This window comes from Erinaceus europaeus, chromosome 16 (assembly GCF_950295315.1).
Source record: "Erinaceus europaeus chromosome 16, mEriEur2.1, whole genome shotgun sequence".
In the NCBI taxonomy this organism is placed as follows: Eukaryota; Metazoa; Chordata; class Mammalia; order Eulipotyphla; family Erinaceidae; genus Erinaceus; species Erinaceus europaeus.
In genome coordinates this window covers 11,167,350-11,183,272 of record NC_080177.1, presented here as the reverse complement: position 1 = coordinate 11,183,272, position 15,923 = coordinate 11,167,350, and the positions used below count along the sequence as shown (strand labels likewise).

General features: G+C 48.0%; 1 protein-coding gene across 7 annotated transcripts in view; it reads right to left on the bottom strand.

Annotated features, from left to right (window-relative positions):
* The window catches only part of CAPN3 (calpain 3), a 57,977-nt gene that overhangs the window by 8,281 nt on the left and 33,773 nt on the right, over window positions 1-15,923 (bottom strand). For 3 of the 7 annotated variants that reach the window (XM_007533602.3, XM_007533588.3, XM_007533609.3), the window contains 7 exons: window positions 14,245-14,330; window positions 13,034-13,111; window positions 12,153-12,313; window positions 10,055-10,224; window positions 7,226-7,237; window positions 6,438-6,646; window positions 4,384-4,420 (listed from right to left, as the gene is read on the bottom strand). In XM_007533602.3, coding sequence (XP_007533664.1) covers window positions 4,384-4,420; window positions 6,438-6,646; window positions 7,226-7,237; window positions 10,055-10,224; window positions 12,153-12,313; window positions 13,034-13,111; window positions 14,245-14,330 — 753 coding nt within the window. Of the gene's footprint in view, window positions 1-1,361; window positions 1,380-4,383; window positions 4,421-6,437; window positions 6,647-7,225; window positions 7,238-10,054; window positions 10,225-12,152; window positions 12,314-13,033; window positions 13,112-14,244; window positions 14,331-15,923 lie in introns of all 7 variants that reach the window. The other 4 variants (XM_060174462.1, XM_007533580.3, XM_060174463.1 and 1 more) reach the window with 2 other exon arrangements.

The window sequence follows — 15,923 nt, the reverse complement described above, 5'->3', positions numbered from 1 at the left end:
GATGTCGTTCGTTGTTGGATAGGACAGAGAGAAATGGAGAGAGGAGGGGAGGACAGAGAGGGGAAGAGAAAGACAGACACCTGCAGACCTGCTTCACTGTTTGTGAAGCGACTCCCCTGCAGGTGGGGAGCCGGGGGCTCGAACTGGGATCCTTATGACGGTCCTTGCGCTTTGCTCCACGTGCGCTTAACCCACTGCGCTACCGCCCGACCCCCCGCAAAGACATTTAAGACACTGCTGGGAGAAGGAGTCTTTTTTCGACATGCTCATGCAAGAGAAAAGGATTCAGAAAGGGGCAGAGTGCAGGTGCAGAGCAATGCAAACCCAGCTTGGTGCTGTCTACCTCTAGGGGGCGCCAGAGGAGGGCTGGGCTGCGTGGGCTCAAGGCTGTAGTGCTGAGAGCGGTGGGGAATGAAAGCGGCCTCCTCTAAGTTCCAATTCCCATTTTCTTGCTTTTTGTCTGGGACCGCTAAAGAAACAGCTTCCCCAGCTGAGACTTGCAGCAGGCCCCAAAATCCTGCCTCTCCATTGTGTTTCGTCCTGTGGACACACACAGTCAGCAGAGCACCTCAGAGTCCGTGAATTACAAGGACGTGAGTGCAGCCCACTGTCGTAAAAGGATGGTATACAACAAGCTTCAGCAGGGTAAACGTCCTGGTTGTGGCTTAACCTTTCTAGTGGTCATTTCCCTAGCCTCCCCCAGCAGCCCAAGAATAAAGGAGGAGTGGGGAACAGGCAGGGGAAAAGGGATCAGAGGGGGGAATGTTCTACAGACCCCAAAGACTCACTTTCTCCTTGGAAGCCCTCACACAACCCTCACTGTCCTTGAACAACAGAACTCGTTGTCATTCCCTGCCCCCAGCCCCACCCTGAGAATCAAGCCTTGTTTAGCTCAGCCAGCCCACTTCTAAGAAAGAAGGGCATTCCTTTTGGTTTTTGCTGGACTCTACATATCAAGCCCATTTCTTGGCTTGGCCAGACCCTCCCTCTTCTCATGTGAGCCCCGTGGTATGGCAGTTGAGAGCACGGACCCCTGCAGGTGCTAGTTCTGTCATCTCCTGGCTGTGTGACTTTAGCTGAGCTACTTAGTCTGGGCCTTTCTTTCTCTGAAAATGGGGGTAGTGATAGTCCAGGGTTGTGAGGCTGGAGCTAATCTGTGGCCAGTACATTGGGGAGTGCCTGGCCTTGATATCATTGCGCTCCTGGGGCAAGTGCTCTGGGAAGGAGGTGGGGATGGTGAGGGCAAAGGAACTCATGTGCACACATACACACAGATTCACGTGCATGAACATACATGCACATACATGCACGGGCACACACACACATTCTGGGCACTCCATCCACTCACCCTCTGCACCCACCTTAGCTTTTTTCTTTTTCTGCATAAGGAAAAGAAACATTAAATGTGGAATAAGTGAAAAGGACAAGAAAACAATGCTTTTCAGCTTCCCTGGCACCTGTTCCTCAGTTTGGGGTGCAGCTCTCAGGCCCAGAAATCTGAGTCCATGATGCTGAAAGAGCCCCAGGTGTTAAAGGGAGAGGAGGTTTCCCCATGCTCAGGGTCACTGGCTTCGTTGCTCTGCTCTGCTGTGTTTTTGGACATGGCCCAGGAGAAGGGTTTTCAGATTAAGATTCTGAATTGTCTAATGGAGTCAGGGGCTGTAAAAGACACTATAAATAAGTTCACGTGTACTGGCCTGAAAATGGATTTTGTCTTTTTTCTTCTTCTAGACAATATTTAATAAAGAGTGTCAAGGGAGTCGGGCAGTAGCGCAGCGGGTTAAGTGCAGGTGGCATGAAGCACAACGACCAACGTAAGGATCCTGGTTTGAGTCCCCAGCTCCCCATCTGCAGGGGCCTTCACAGGCAGTGAAGCAGGTCTGCAGGTGTCTATCTTTCTCTCCCCCTCTCTGTCTTCCCCATCTCTCTGCATTTCTCTGTCCTATCCAACAACAACATCAATAACAACAACAATAATAACAACAGTAATAAAATAAGGGCAACAAATGGGAATAAATAAATATAAAAAAACATTTTTTTAAAAAAAAGAGTGTCAATAAAGACTTGGGGCTGCTTCTGTAAGATGAGATGATCTGGCAGGCGGCCAGCTGTGACCTGCTGGAGCTGAGAGCCCTGCTGTCCAACCCTGCAGGTCACTGGCCACTGCCCCTCTGGCTGTCTCTCCAACACTGAAACTAAGTGTCCACTGAGAAAGGAAGGCTACGTGGCATGCCAGCGCCCATCAGCCTTTGAGTCCGCAACTCCTGATGATACCCTCCCCTCCTCTCCATTCTCCAAGCACACTGAACACAATGTCTGATCACTCAGGAGGTGTTGGTATGCTTCTAATTCTGCTTTTAAAAACCCCTTCTGTTTCATTTGGTTTAATCCCCCCTGCATTCTATTTACATAACACTGTATTCTAGTTACATAACCTCTGTTAACAAGCACCACCCTCCCTCCAGGGCATTGGTGGTTCAGTGGTAGAATTCTTGCCTGCTCCACCCCCTCTCCTTGTCACACCCTGATTTTCACCAGTCACTTTTCTCTCCACCCTCTCTGCGTCGCATCCTGTTCCCACCCTATTGGGCTAGTATATTTATAAGGACAAGATTGTTTGTAGTTTTTAGTTTAGCTTAGCTCGGCTTAGATTGTGCTGCGTCCTACATGAATAAAGAGATACTGCGTACAACCCAGCCATGAGTCCCAGGTTGTCTGTTACCCGCCCATGAAGCCAGCCCGGCGAAAACAACAAGGAGGCACAGGAGGGCTAAGGTTAGAAGAACCCCGAGTGTCAGTACCCAGAGGGCAGTTTAGTGGGGCATCTGTTGTCCTCCCTGGATCCACAGAGTACAGCGAGCACTGCTTACTAATGAGAAGCCAACGCTGAGGCAGTCACTCAGCTCCTCAACACCAGGGGACAGCCCTGACAAAGGCTGACTCTGTGCATCTGACTCAGAGCCTCAGCATGGAGGCCGGCACAGAACAGTACCTGGATGTGGCTTCCAGCCCTCTCCTTCTGTGAGCTCTAGGGAGCTATTGAGCGCCCAATGAGCCTCCATATTCTTTCCTGGAAACCAGGGATGATATTACACCTCAGAAACCTTTTGAGGGTCCAGTGGTTTCCTTCTCACACATGTGAGCAGCACCTCTGATGATGCCAACCACGTGACTCATTACTGTGCTGTGCCAGACACTCCACAGACATGATCTCAGCGGCTCAAACCACACTGAAGCTTTGCAGAGTGGGTTCTGAGGGGCTGTGTCATTCCTCCAGGTCACCCTGTTGGTGAGTGGAGGCAGGCTTTTAAAAAAAATTATTGGGTAGGGGATGGGTGGTGGTGCACCTGGTTGAGCACACAAGTTACAGTGCTCAAGGACCCAGGTTCGAGCCCCTGGTCCTCACCTGCAGGGGGAAAGCTTTGCAAGTGGTGAAGCAGTGCTGCAAGGTGTTTCTCTCTCTCTCTTTTTAAAAATATTTATTTATTCCCTTTTATTGCCCTTGTTGTTTTATTGTTGTAGCTATTTTTGTTGTTGATGGATAGGACAGAAAGAAATGGAGAGAGGAGGGGAAGACAGAGAGGGGGAGAGAAAGACAGACACCTGCAGACCTGCTTCACCGCCTGTGAAGCGACTCCCCTGCAGGTGGGGAGCCGGGGGCTCGAACTGGGATCCTTATGCCAGTCCTTGCGCTTTGTGCCACCTGCACTTAACCTGCTGTGCTACCGCCCAGCTCCCCTCTCTTCCTCTCTGTCACCCCCTTCCCTCTTGATTTCTGACTGACTCTATCCAATAAATAAATAAAGATAATGCAAAACATTTTTTTTAAATTATTGGGGCATATTAATGGTTTATGGTAAATATAGTTGTTAGTACATGTGTAAAATTTCTCAGTTTTCTGCAAAACACTCACCCCGCCCCCTGCCTAGGCCCTCCTCCACTGTCATGCTCCAGGACCTGAAACTCCCACCCCTACCCCCATCCCACCAGAATCCTTTACTTTGGTGCAATACATCATGGAGGCAGGTTTTGACTCAGAGCCCATTAATCCAAAGTTAGTCTGGTGGTCTGGGAGGTAGCACAGTGGCAAAGTTAGTCATGCTCCATGCCATCTCTTCCCCTGATCTTGACCCTCCCTCTAGTTGATCTAGTTGCTGCTTCCTATACCTGCAGACCCTGGGCTGATTGAACTGCCACAGGACCCATTACTCCTGGTCATATCAAACAGAAGTTGCAATAACATGGAGAAACTGGTCTGTACAATCCACATTTCCACCCTCTCCTGCCAGTACCCATTCTCCCCTTTCCCCATCCTGGCTCCTTGCCTGGAAGGGGAATGGTGACCCTGTGGACCTTCTCCCAGGTAAGAACCAAATCACTCACCACTGGCCGGTCCACTGAGATGGTGTTTTCAACATCCCTGAGAGGAACACAAGCAGGAGGGACCAGGAAGTCAAGGCTAGCCTCAAGAGGATGCCAGGAACAAGCACCCACCTCCACCCCAGAAGCCAGCCCCGGTAGCCAAGTGCAATCAAGAACCAACATACAGGTTTTTTTTTTTTTTTGCCTCCAGGGTTATAGCTGGGCTCGGTGCCTGCACTATGAATCCATGCTCCTGGAGGCTATTTTCCACATTTTATTGCCCTTGTTGTTGTTGTTATTATTGTCATAGCTGCTGTTGTTGGATAGGACGGAGAGAAATTGAGAGAGATGAGGAAGACAGAAAGAAGGAGAGAAACATAGATACCTGCAGACCTGCTTCACCGCCTGTGAAGTGACCCCCCTGCTCGAACCGAGATCCTTATGCCGATCCTTGTGTTTTGTGCCATGTGTGCTTAACCCACTGTGCTACCGCTCAGCTCCTTTTTTTTTTTTTTTTTTTTTTACTTTTTTCTATTATCTCTATTTATTGGATAGAAACAGCCAGAAATCAAGGGGGAAGGGGGGAGGGAGATACAGAGAGAAAGAGACAGAGAGGCACCTGCAACATTGCTTCCACCACTCGCAAAGCTTTCCCCCTGCAGGTGTAGACCAGGGGCTTGAACCTGGGTCCTTGCACATTATAATATGTGCACTCAACCAGGTGCACCACCACCTAGCCCCAGACATATAGGTTCTTGATGGCTTTGCTTAGAGCACCCCCAAAATGTGACCGAGCCACCTACCCATGGACCTTGTGCCCCTTTCAGGAGTGAAGATCAGCATGGCAAGGCCTTGGTGCCCCAACACTTTCCATGTTCCAGTACCTTCTCTGCTTTTAAAAAATTTTTTTTCTTTTTATTTACTTATTTTCCCTTTTCTTGCCCTTGTTTTTTTTATTGTTGTTGTAGTTATTTATGTAGTTATTGATGTCGTTGTTGTTGGATAGGACAGAGAGAAATGGAGAGAGGAGGGGAAGACAGAGAGGGGGAGAGAAAGATAGACACCTGCAGACCTGCTTCACTGCCTGTGAAGTGACTCCCCTGCAGGTGGGGAGCTGGGGGCTTGAACCGGAATCCTTAAGCCAATCCTTGCGCTTTGCACCACATGCGCTTAACCCGCTGCGCTACCACCCGACTCCACCTTCCCTGCTTTATTTCTTCCCTTTATCATGGATCTAGTCCTAACACTCTACATATACATATATATATATATGTATGCATATGTATGTATGTATGTATGTATGTATGTATGTATGTATCTTTTCTAGACATTGTTGTCTTGTGCTAGTTAAGGCAGGGATATATATAATTTTATTTTATTTCCACCAGGGTTATTATTGGGGTTTGATGCCAGCACTATGAATCCACTGCTCCTGGTGGCCATTTTTTCTTTTTTCCTTTTTCTTTCTCCCTAATTTTAATTAGGATAGAGAGAAACTGAGAGAGGATGGGGAGATAGAAGGAGAGAAATATAGATACCTGCAGATCTGCTTCACTGCTCATGAAGTGGACCCCCTGCAGGTGGGGACTGGCAGTTCGAACCCTGGTCCTTGTGCTTGGTAATAGGTGTGCCAGCCCTAGGGTTTCTTTTTTCAAATTTAATCCACTGCTTAATCTTAGAAGAGTGTCTGGAATCCAGGAACACAGATATTTACTCAGTAAATGTCTCTGGGATGACTTGATTGGCTGAATGGATGGATGGATGGGGGCAGCTTGACACTATAATTCCTGCATGTGATGGGTCAAGCTTCCTCATGCTGGAATGGCCCATGTGGATTTTTTTTCTTAATATAGAGACAGAGAAATGAAGAAGGAAGAGGGATATAAAGAAGAAAGAGAGAGAGAGAGACCTACAGCATTGCTTCACTATTCATAAAGCTTCCCCCTACAGATAGGGATGGGGACTTGAACCCAGGTCTATGTGCATGGTTATATGTGGGCTTTACTGGGTGCACCACTGCCCACCCTCCAGTAGAATTTTAAAGGACAGGTGGGGAGAGCCAAGCTGGGACTCACTCAGAGAGGTTCCTCTTTTCAGAGAAGACACGCAGGATGAATTCTCCCTCTTGGTGGGGCTCATAGGTGGAGGGCACGATGACGTACTCACTGGGAGGCAGGCGGAAGCGCTCTGACACCTCCCGCATGTTGATGTAGGTCCTGCTCCTGGCCTTGGAGGCGTTGTATAGGAAGAAGTCCTTCTGCAGGTGCTGCTTGTTCCCATGCATCTGAAGACAGAAACGGGCCAGGAGGGCCTGAGCCACTGGCGAGGGGTGTGCTGTCTTGCCCACAGTCATCTTCAGGGGCTCCCTCCTGACAGGCTGGCCACCCAGTCCACAGTCAGTCCCTACCTGCTCCTGACTCCCAGGGTCTTACCCCTGGAGCTCCCATCCCTGTCCCCTCTTCCTTCTTCAATTGTGACTCAGGCTACTTACCAGAACCCTCTGGTCAGGTCCAGGTCTGCTCCATGCTGGGAAAGGGGACCCCCAGGAAGCAGGAGGCTGGGATCTGAGCGAGTCACTCTTCCACCCCACCAGAGAGTGGTCCCCCAGCATGTGTGTATGTGACTGTGTGTATGTGGAGGCATGTCGAGGGTTGTCTCCATTGGGAAGGGAGAAAGGGCACACCATGAAGGGAAGTGGGGCTCTCACGGCACACCGAGATTCTGGAGCTGAGGACTCAGTTCAGGCCTGCTCCTGTCATCGTCCTACCCAGGATCCCCACCGCTCAGAGCTCCCCATGTGTCACAGGTGGACCAGAACCCCTGGTAGTACTTCACACAACGGCCAGCACAGTCACTTCCATACCTCTTTGGGGACCTTGAGGAGAAACAGAAACAGAAGATGTATTATGGGATTTAGATCAGAATGGGGCTGAAAGGTTTGCAGAAACTGAATGCCAGCAACTGTGGCATGAATACAGAAGTCTGACTCTCAGGTACCTGCCAGGTCAACCTTGGCACTCTCACTCTACACACTCCCCCCCACTTTTATACACCCTTCACCTGGTAGAACACACACCTTCCAGTGCATGCATGAGGCAGTGTTCGAACCCCAGTACTGCATGGGAGCGCCATAGATAAAAATGGGTGGAGCTCCATGGAAGGTGAAATGGTTTTATGATGTCTCTCTCTGTGTTGGTATCTCCCTTTCTCTTTTTTTCCTTTTTTCTTTAAAGAATAAAAACGTTGAGTTGAGGGCAGGGGTAGATAGCATAATGGTTATGCAAAGAGACTCTCAAGCCTGTGGCTGCAAGGTGCCAGGTTCAATCCTCTGCACCACCATAAACCAGAGCTGAGAAATGCTCTGTTAAAAAAAAAAAAGACATAAAGCTGAGAATGTCTAATTTTGGGGGCTGGGTGGCGGTGCACCTGGTTGAGTGCACATGTTATAATGTGCAAGGACCTGAGTTTGAGTCCCCAGTTCCCACCTGCAGAGGAAAAACTTTGCAAGTGGTGAAGCAGCATTGCAGGTCTCTCTCTCTCTCTCTGTCTCTGTCTCTCTCTCTCTCTGTGTCTTTCTGTGTCTCCCTTTCCTCTTGATTTCTGGCTTTCTCAGTCCAATAAATAAAGCTAACAAAATATTTTTTAAAGTTTTTTAAAAATATTTATTTCTGTTGCCCTTGTTGTTCTGTTATTGTAGTTATTGTTGTTGTTGTTATTGATATCTTTGTTGTTGGATAGGACAGAGAGAAATGGAGAGAGGAGGGGAAGACAGAGAGGGGGAGAGAAAGGCAGACACCTGCAGACCTGCTTCACCGCCTGTGAAGCGACTCCCCTGCAGGTGGGAAGCCAGGGGCTTGAACCGGGATCCTTATGCCAGTCCTTGCACTTTACGCCATGTGCACTTAACCCACTGAGCTACTGCCCGACTCCCAACAAAATATTTTTTAAAAAGCTGAGTGGAGGTAGGGGGCTACTTATGAGAGTTTGCGTTCATTACTCATTGTTGCATTAAAATGAAAGAAAAAAATGGATGGAAGTGGGTGGAACTAAAATGGATGGAACTGGAAGTGATTGTGCCTAGTGAGATGAGCAAAGAGATAAAGGGTAGTATGAACTTGGAAAAAAAAGAAACAAAGCAAGCAAACTGTTTCTGGAACTTGGGGAAACTCTGGCGGTTATCTTTGGGAGGTGGGAGGGTGAATTTTGGTGGTGGCTGTGATGTGGCACTATATACTCTGTAATCCTACAATCCTGTAACCTGATTTTTAAAACAATAAATAAATTAAAAATGTAAGATTTATCAAAGTAAAAAATAGTTTACATATATGTTATCATGCATAAAGGCCCAGGTTCAAGTCTCCAGTCCCCACCTGCAGGCAGAAAGCTTCATGAGTGGTGAAGTTGTGCTGCAGGTGTCTCTCTGTTTCTCTTTCTTTCTATCTCCCCTCCCTCTCATTTCCTTTCTTTCTTTCTTTCTTTCTTTCTTTCTTTCTTTCTTTCTTTCTTTCTTTTTTTCTTTATTGGGGAATTAATGTTTTACATTCGACAGTAAATACAATAGTTTGTACATGCATAACACTTCCCAGTTTTCCATATAACAGTACACCCCCTACCATGTCCTCTGTCACCTTCTTGGACCTGCATTCTCCCTGCCCCCCAGTCTTTTACTTTGGTGCAGTACCAAAATGCCAAGTCCAGTTTAGGTTCTATTTGTGTTTTCTCTTCTGATCTTGTTTTTCTCCCTCTCATTTTCTGTCTCTCTCCCTCTCTCTCTTTTTGTTTCTCCCTCTCTATATTTCCCTTCCTTCTCCTTTACTCTGTCTCTCTCTCTTTATCTCTCCCTTCCCTCTCACTTTCTGGCTCTTTAATTTTTTAAATTATCTTTACTTATTTATGAATAGGGACATCCAGAAATCTAGAGGAAGGGGGAGATAGAGAGGGAGAGATATAGAGAGACACCTGTAACACTGCTTCACCACTTGCAAAGCTTTCCCGCTGCAGGTGGGAACCAGGCTCTTGAGCCTGGATCCTTGAGCATTGTAACATATGTTACAACCAGGTGCTCCAGCAGCCAACCCCGTCACTTTCTATCTCCAGCCAATAAATAAAAAATATATATTTAAAAAATGAAAGTAACAGTATCCCAGGAGGTTGGCGCTAGAGTGTTGGACTTGTAAACAGGAGGCCCTGAGTCTGACCCCCCCCCCCCCCAATATCATGTGTACTGGAGAGATGATCTGGTCCTTTCTCTTGTTAATAGATAAATAAATCTTTTTAAAATTATTTATTTATTTATTTTCCCTTTTGTTGCCCTTGTTGTTTTTTATTGTTGTTGTAGTTATTATTGTTGTTATTGATGTCATCATTGTTGGATAGGACAGAGAGAAATGGAGAGAGGAAGGGAAGGCAGAGAGGGGGAGAGAAAGACAGACACCTGCAGACCTGCTTCACCGCCTATGCAGTGACTCCTACAGGTGGGGAGCCAGGGGCTCTAACTGGGATCATTACGCTGGTCCTTGTGTGATAAATACATCTTTAAAAAATAATAAAAATTCTTGTAGGTTCTGACACAAGTTGGCGTGATACCATGAATTCTGGGGGAGGGGAGCAGTGTGAGGGTTCCCTCACACCCCCAAGCCCACTTGCTGGAAAGATATTTCTCCTGGGCTGACTCAGGCCAGGGGCTACCCACCTCATAGATGGCGAAGCCTATGGTGAAGAGGTTGGCTCCCAGCTTCCGGTCTTTCCTCCGATTCTTCTGCATCAGAGCCACCAGAAAGCTGCAGATCACCTCTGAGTCCTCGGGGTCATCGTCCTCCTCTAGCAGCTTCAGGCGGTACTGTGGGTTGGTCCAGAAAGTGTCTGTGCCCCCCGGAAAGGAAGCAAATGGGTTCAGATCTTGCTCTCAGGGAAAGGGCAGGGAGGGGACTAAAGCAGGGAGGTACCACCGGGCTCCAGTGTGGGGGGAATGGCTCAGACAGGTGTCTCTGCATTCACTGGTTCTTTGGCACCTCTTCATTCTCAGTCTCTGAGGATGGCTTCCCTTTTTCTGACCTACCCCTTCAATAGGACTTGGTCCTGGGCTGCTTTTCTGACCCCAGTACTCTGCCACCCACCCAGGCTATGTATCACTCCCACTTTAAAAATTACCTTTTTATGTATTAATAAGAGAGGTAAGAGAGAGACCAGAGTATCCCTTTGCCATATGTGATGCTGGGGATATAACTTGGGACCTCATGCTTTGTCAGTCTAGTGCTCTAGCTACTAAAAACCTCCTGAGTCACCACTTCCACCACCACCCCCTTTCCCTCCAGGGCTATCGCTGGGGCTCGGTAATGGCACCACTTAATCTACTGCTCCTGGTGGCCATTTTTTCCATTTTATTTGATAGCACTAGACTAGAGAGAAATTGAGAAGGGAGGGGAAGGTAAAGAAGGAGGGAGGGAGAGAGAGAGAGAGAGAGAGGGAGAGGGAGAGACCTGTAGCACTGCTTCACCACTTGCAAAGCTTCCCCCTTAGGTGGGCAGCAGGGGCTTGAACCCAGGTTCCTGAGATGGTAACATGTGCATTCTACCAGGTCCCAGTTCCACTTTTAACTGCTCCCCTACATACTGATGTATATATACCATCTACAATCCTCCCCCCTCTTTTTTTAATAATTGAGGAAATGTTTTATAAAACTATTGTTACAAGGATACAGTCTCACATTGTCCCAAACAGATGATAGCACACCTCAGCCACCACCAACTCAACTTCTTTTTTAAAATTATTAAAAAAAAAATTTACTTATTCCCTTTTGTTGCCCTTGTTGTTTTATTGTTGTAGTTATTATTGTTGTTGTTATTGATGTTGTTGTTGGATAGGACAGAGAGAAATGGAGAGAGGAGGGGAAGACAGAGGGGGGAGAGAAAGATAGATACCTGCAGACCTGCCTCACCACCTGTGAAGTGACACCCCTGCAGGTGGGGAGCCAGGGGCTCGAACCGGGATCCTTATGCTGGTCCTTGCACTTCACGCTATGTGCTCTTAACCGCTGCACTACCGCCCAACTCCCACCAATTCAACTTATTTTTTTTAATTTTTTTTTTAAAGAAAGGATTAATTAACAAAACCATAGGGTAGGAGGGGTACAACTCCACACAATTCCCACCACCCAATCTCCATACCAATTCAACTTCTGTTGTTACTTCCCTTTCCTTCCCTCTCCCTTTCTTCTTTCCACACTTTTTCTTCTTCTCATTCTTTTTTTTTTTTTTTGTCTCCAGGGTTATTGCTGGGGCTCGGTGCCTGCACTACAAATCCACTGCTCCTGGAGGCTATTTTTCCCCCTTTTGTTGCCCCCCTTTTTTCTTGTTGTTGTGGTTATTATTGTTGTTGTTGTTAATGTTGTTGTTCGATAGGACAAAGAGAAATTGAGAGAGGAGGGGAAGACAGAGAGAGGGGGAGAGAAAGATAGACACCTGTAGACCTGCCTCACCACTTGTGAAGAGATCCCCCTGCAGGTGGGGAGCTGGGGGCAGGAATCGGGATCCTTCCGCTCGTCCTTGCATTTCTCGCCATGTGCGCTTAACCTATTACGTTACCGCCTGACCCCCTTCTCCTCTCCATTTCTGTCTGTCCAAATATAGCAAATAAATATTAAAAAATAATAGACATTTAACTGGACACAGCTTTCTGAGACTGAAACTTTAAATAGGGGCTCAGTAAATGACAGCTGATATTCTGCTCCTGGAGCTTGCTCTGCTTATCACCCCCTGACGTCCCCACCCCCCATCCAAAGCGTGTCCCACCTGGGAAGTTTCGGCAGCCTCCAGCAGAGCAGCCCCTCACCCAGCGGCCCTCGTTCACTGACACCGTCCAGGTCTGAAGCTTGTCAGACTCCAGGGCATCGGCCGTTAGGTTGCAGATCTCCAGCTTTGTGAAATGGTAAATGAAATCTTCGTAGGACATCCTGGGGAGGGGTGGGGTGGGGCGGGGCGTTAGACCACATGAGACTAGGTGAGGAGGACACAGGAAACAAGACTCCAGGATGAGACAGGCAGCTCTCCTGGAACTCGATGTCCCTGTGAATCACTGCCTTGGTCACCCTGGATTTTGCCTTCTATGCCTGCACGTCCTTTCTCGGTAAGTACTGTCAGTTTGGATGGATCTACTCCAAAAGATCATTTCTTCCTGTATGACTCAAGCTTGAGTCTGGAACAGGAGAGCTTGGGCAGCTGCTCAGTTCTTCAAAAGTTTACGGTGTACCCCACCACCGGGCCCTATCAAGCCTTGGGGGGGGGAGAGGCTTAGGGAAGCAAGCAATTCTAAGCAATCCCAATTCCCAGAAAAATAAAGGGGTCTTGAAGAGATGTTCCTTGCAGCTGAGACTTGAAGGCTTGAGAAAGAATCTGAGGGGAGGCGGGTCTGGTAGGGGAATCAGGCTCAGAAAACCACCTTGCACAGGAGTAAGTGACTGGAGGGGACAGGTGGGCTTAGGTCTTAGTCACTTCAGGGACGTGGTGGGCTCTGAGCAGAAGCTCCTTCTTGTGGTTCTCCAGCTGGAGAGCATGGGCCAGCTCTCCCAAGGCTGGAATCAGATGGCTCCTGTCCAGAGACTGGGGTGTGAGGTTCCAGCTTCCTGCCTCACACAGTCCTGGCCCTTGGGGTTCCTGCAGGGCCCTGGACTCACCAGAACTCTCCATCCTCTGTGACCTGGTGCTGCAGACGGGCTTTCTCCTCTTTGTCCACAAAGCTCCAGTCCTTCCAGCTGGAGAGAAAGAAGAAGACATTATGGAGGGAAGAAGGCGGGGACTGTGAGGACTGACATAGCAGGTAGCAGAACAAGGTAAAAGTAAGAGGAACTCATCTCCAAGTCGCAGCCAGTGAGAACCTTCAAGACACAGAGCTGATCCGATGAGTGTAAACTCAGTCATTGATTTTTGCCCTTCTTAGGGTTAAGGCCAAGTTCTTTCCTTTCCTTTCCTTTCCTTTCCTTTCCTTTCCTTTCCTTTCCTTTCCTTTCCTTTTCTTTTTCTTACCATGCAGAATTTTCTTTTTAATACTTATTTATTTGATAGAGACAGACAGAAATCAAGAAGAAAGGGGATGATATAGTGAGAAAAAGACAGGGAGAAACCTGCAACACTGCTTCCCCACTCACAAAGTTTCCCCCTGCAGGTGGGGGATGGAGGCTCAAACCTGGGCCCTTGTGCATTGTAACATGTGCACTCAACCAGGTGTGCCACCACCTGGCTTCTGTTTTCTTTATTTTATTTTGCCTCCAGGGTTATTGCTGGGGCTCGGTGCCTGCACCATGAATCCACTGCTTCTGGAAGCTTTTTTTTTTCTCCCTTTTTTTGCCCTTGCTGTTTTATCATTGTTGTGCTTATTATTATTATTGTTATTGATGTCATTGTTGTTGGATAGGACAGAGAGAAATGGAGAGAGGAGGGGAAGACAGAGAAAGGGAGAGAAAGATAGACATCTGCAAACCTTCTTCACTGCTTGTGAAGTGACCCCCCTGCAGGTGGGGAGCCGGGGGCTCGAACTGGGAACCTTGCACTTTGCACCATGTGTGCTTAACCCACTGCTCTACTGCCCGGCCCCCCTCTCGTTTCTTTTTAATTGAGGTAGTGTTGGTTTACAAGACTGTGGCCTAGGGGACCAATTCCACCCTTCTTCCTGATGTGGGTAACTGTAACAGTCACCACCAAAGAACTAACACTCCTCCTCCAACTCCAGTCCCTGTGTGGAGCCCGGCCTCTGCCTCTTGTCAGCTCTGCAGAGCACTCGTATCTGAGAGGAGCTTTAGACCCAGCAGTTGTAATGTTGTCATGGCTCAGTATCCAGCCCTGTGGACCCCCAACCTTGCTGTCCCTCCTCTGGGATCCCCTCACCTACCTGTCGCTCCAGGACCCGTTCCACTCCACCTGGCCCCAGGGGTTTCGAAGCCGCACCAGCTTCACCTTCTCATCCTTGAATAAGGCCTGGGGTGAGGAGAGAAGTTCTCACTCTGGGGCTTCCTGGAAGGGCATTTCTGGCTATGTCCCAGGACTGAGGCAGGGGTGGGGACAGACTCCTATGGAGACTTTCCTGCCTAGCAGCTCCCTGTGGGATGGCTGGGTCATGGCAGCAGAACCTCAGGACACAGCCCATCAGAATCAGGGCTTGATCACTGCCCCACAGTCTGCTGACAAGTGACTTTCTCAGGGACTCTGGTCATGGGGAGCTTTGGGGGAGAAGGCAGGGCCTTGTCAACCAGGCTGGTCTGTTTGTGTGGACTAGAGAAAACATCCCTGCTGGTTGTGAAGTTCCACACCAAAGTCCCATCTAGATGAATGAGTTAGGAAAGATGCCCTTGGAACCGGGCGGTGAAGCACCTGGCTGAGCACACACATCACCATGTGCAAGGACTTGGGTTCAAGGCCTCAGTCCTCACTTGCAGTGGGGAAGCTTCACAAGTGGTAAAGGATGTCTGCAGATGTCTCTCTTTCTCTCTCTTCTTTTCTCAATTTCTTTCTATTCTATTAAACAATTAAAAAAAAAAAAAGGCCACTGGGAGCAGTGGATTCATCATGCAGGCACGAAGCCCCAGCAAAAACCCAGGTAGCAATAAAGAAAAGAAAAGAAAAGAGAAGAAAAGAAAAAAGAAGAGAAAAGAAAAGGAGCCATTCTGTCCAGTCAGCTGTGCTGAGGCCCATCCCTAACTGTCCAGCTGTGCACGGAGGCCCTGACCAGGTTCCTGTTGACCACAGGAGCCAGTAAGGCCAGAGGTCCCAGACATCTCCGGACCGTGACTGCTAGTGGATAGGACATAGGAGGATCCAACCCACTGTCGCCAACAGCCACAGGATGGCTGAAGAGAGAAGTGATTTCTTGGAGAAAAGTAAACTTCCAGGGAGAGGGCCTTGTCTGAAACAGCACAGGCTGTGAAGCAAGCTTCATAAAGGAGTCTGGTTTTCACCATAGCCAAAGGAGCAGCCTAAAGGCTCATCAACAGATGACTGGCTAAAGAAGTCGTGGGATATGCATTCTATGGAATACTACTCTGCAATCAAAAAAGATGATTTGTGTCCTTTGGGACAAAATGGATGGAACCGGAGGTGATTATACTTAGTGAAATAAGAGAGGGAAGACCCAATGGTTTCACTCATTTGTGGAATCTAGAGAACTGATACACATGAACTTGAAAAACAAACAAACAGAAGCAAGCCAGAAACTGTTTCTAAGACTTGTGAGAACTATGGTGGGAGGTGGGAGTGAGGGACACAGAACTTGGGTGATGGCTGTGGTGTTGAACTATATACTATAACCTTAAAATCTTGTAATCAACTATGTTTTTCCTTTTCTTTCTTTCTTTCTTTCTTTTTTTTTTTTTTTTTACCAGAGCACTGCTCAGCTCTGGCTTATAATGGTATGGAGGGTTGAACCTGGGATTTCGAAGCCTCAAGCATGAGAGTCTCTTTGCATAATTACTATGCTATCTCCCCCACCCCTTGTAATAAACTATTAATCACAAATAAAGCAATCATAAAAAAGAACCTGGTTTGATACCATGTCGGGCCAGGGTGATGAAATAG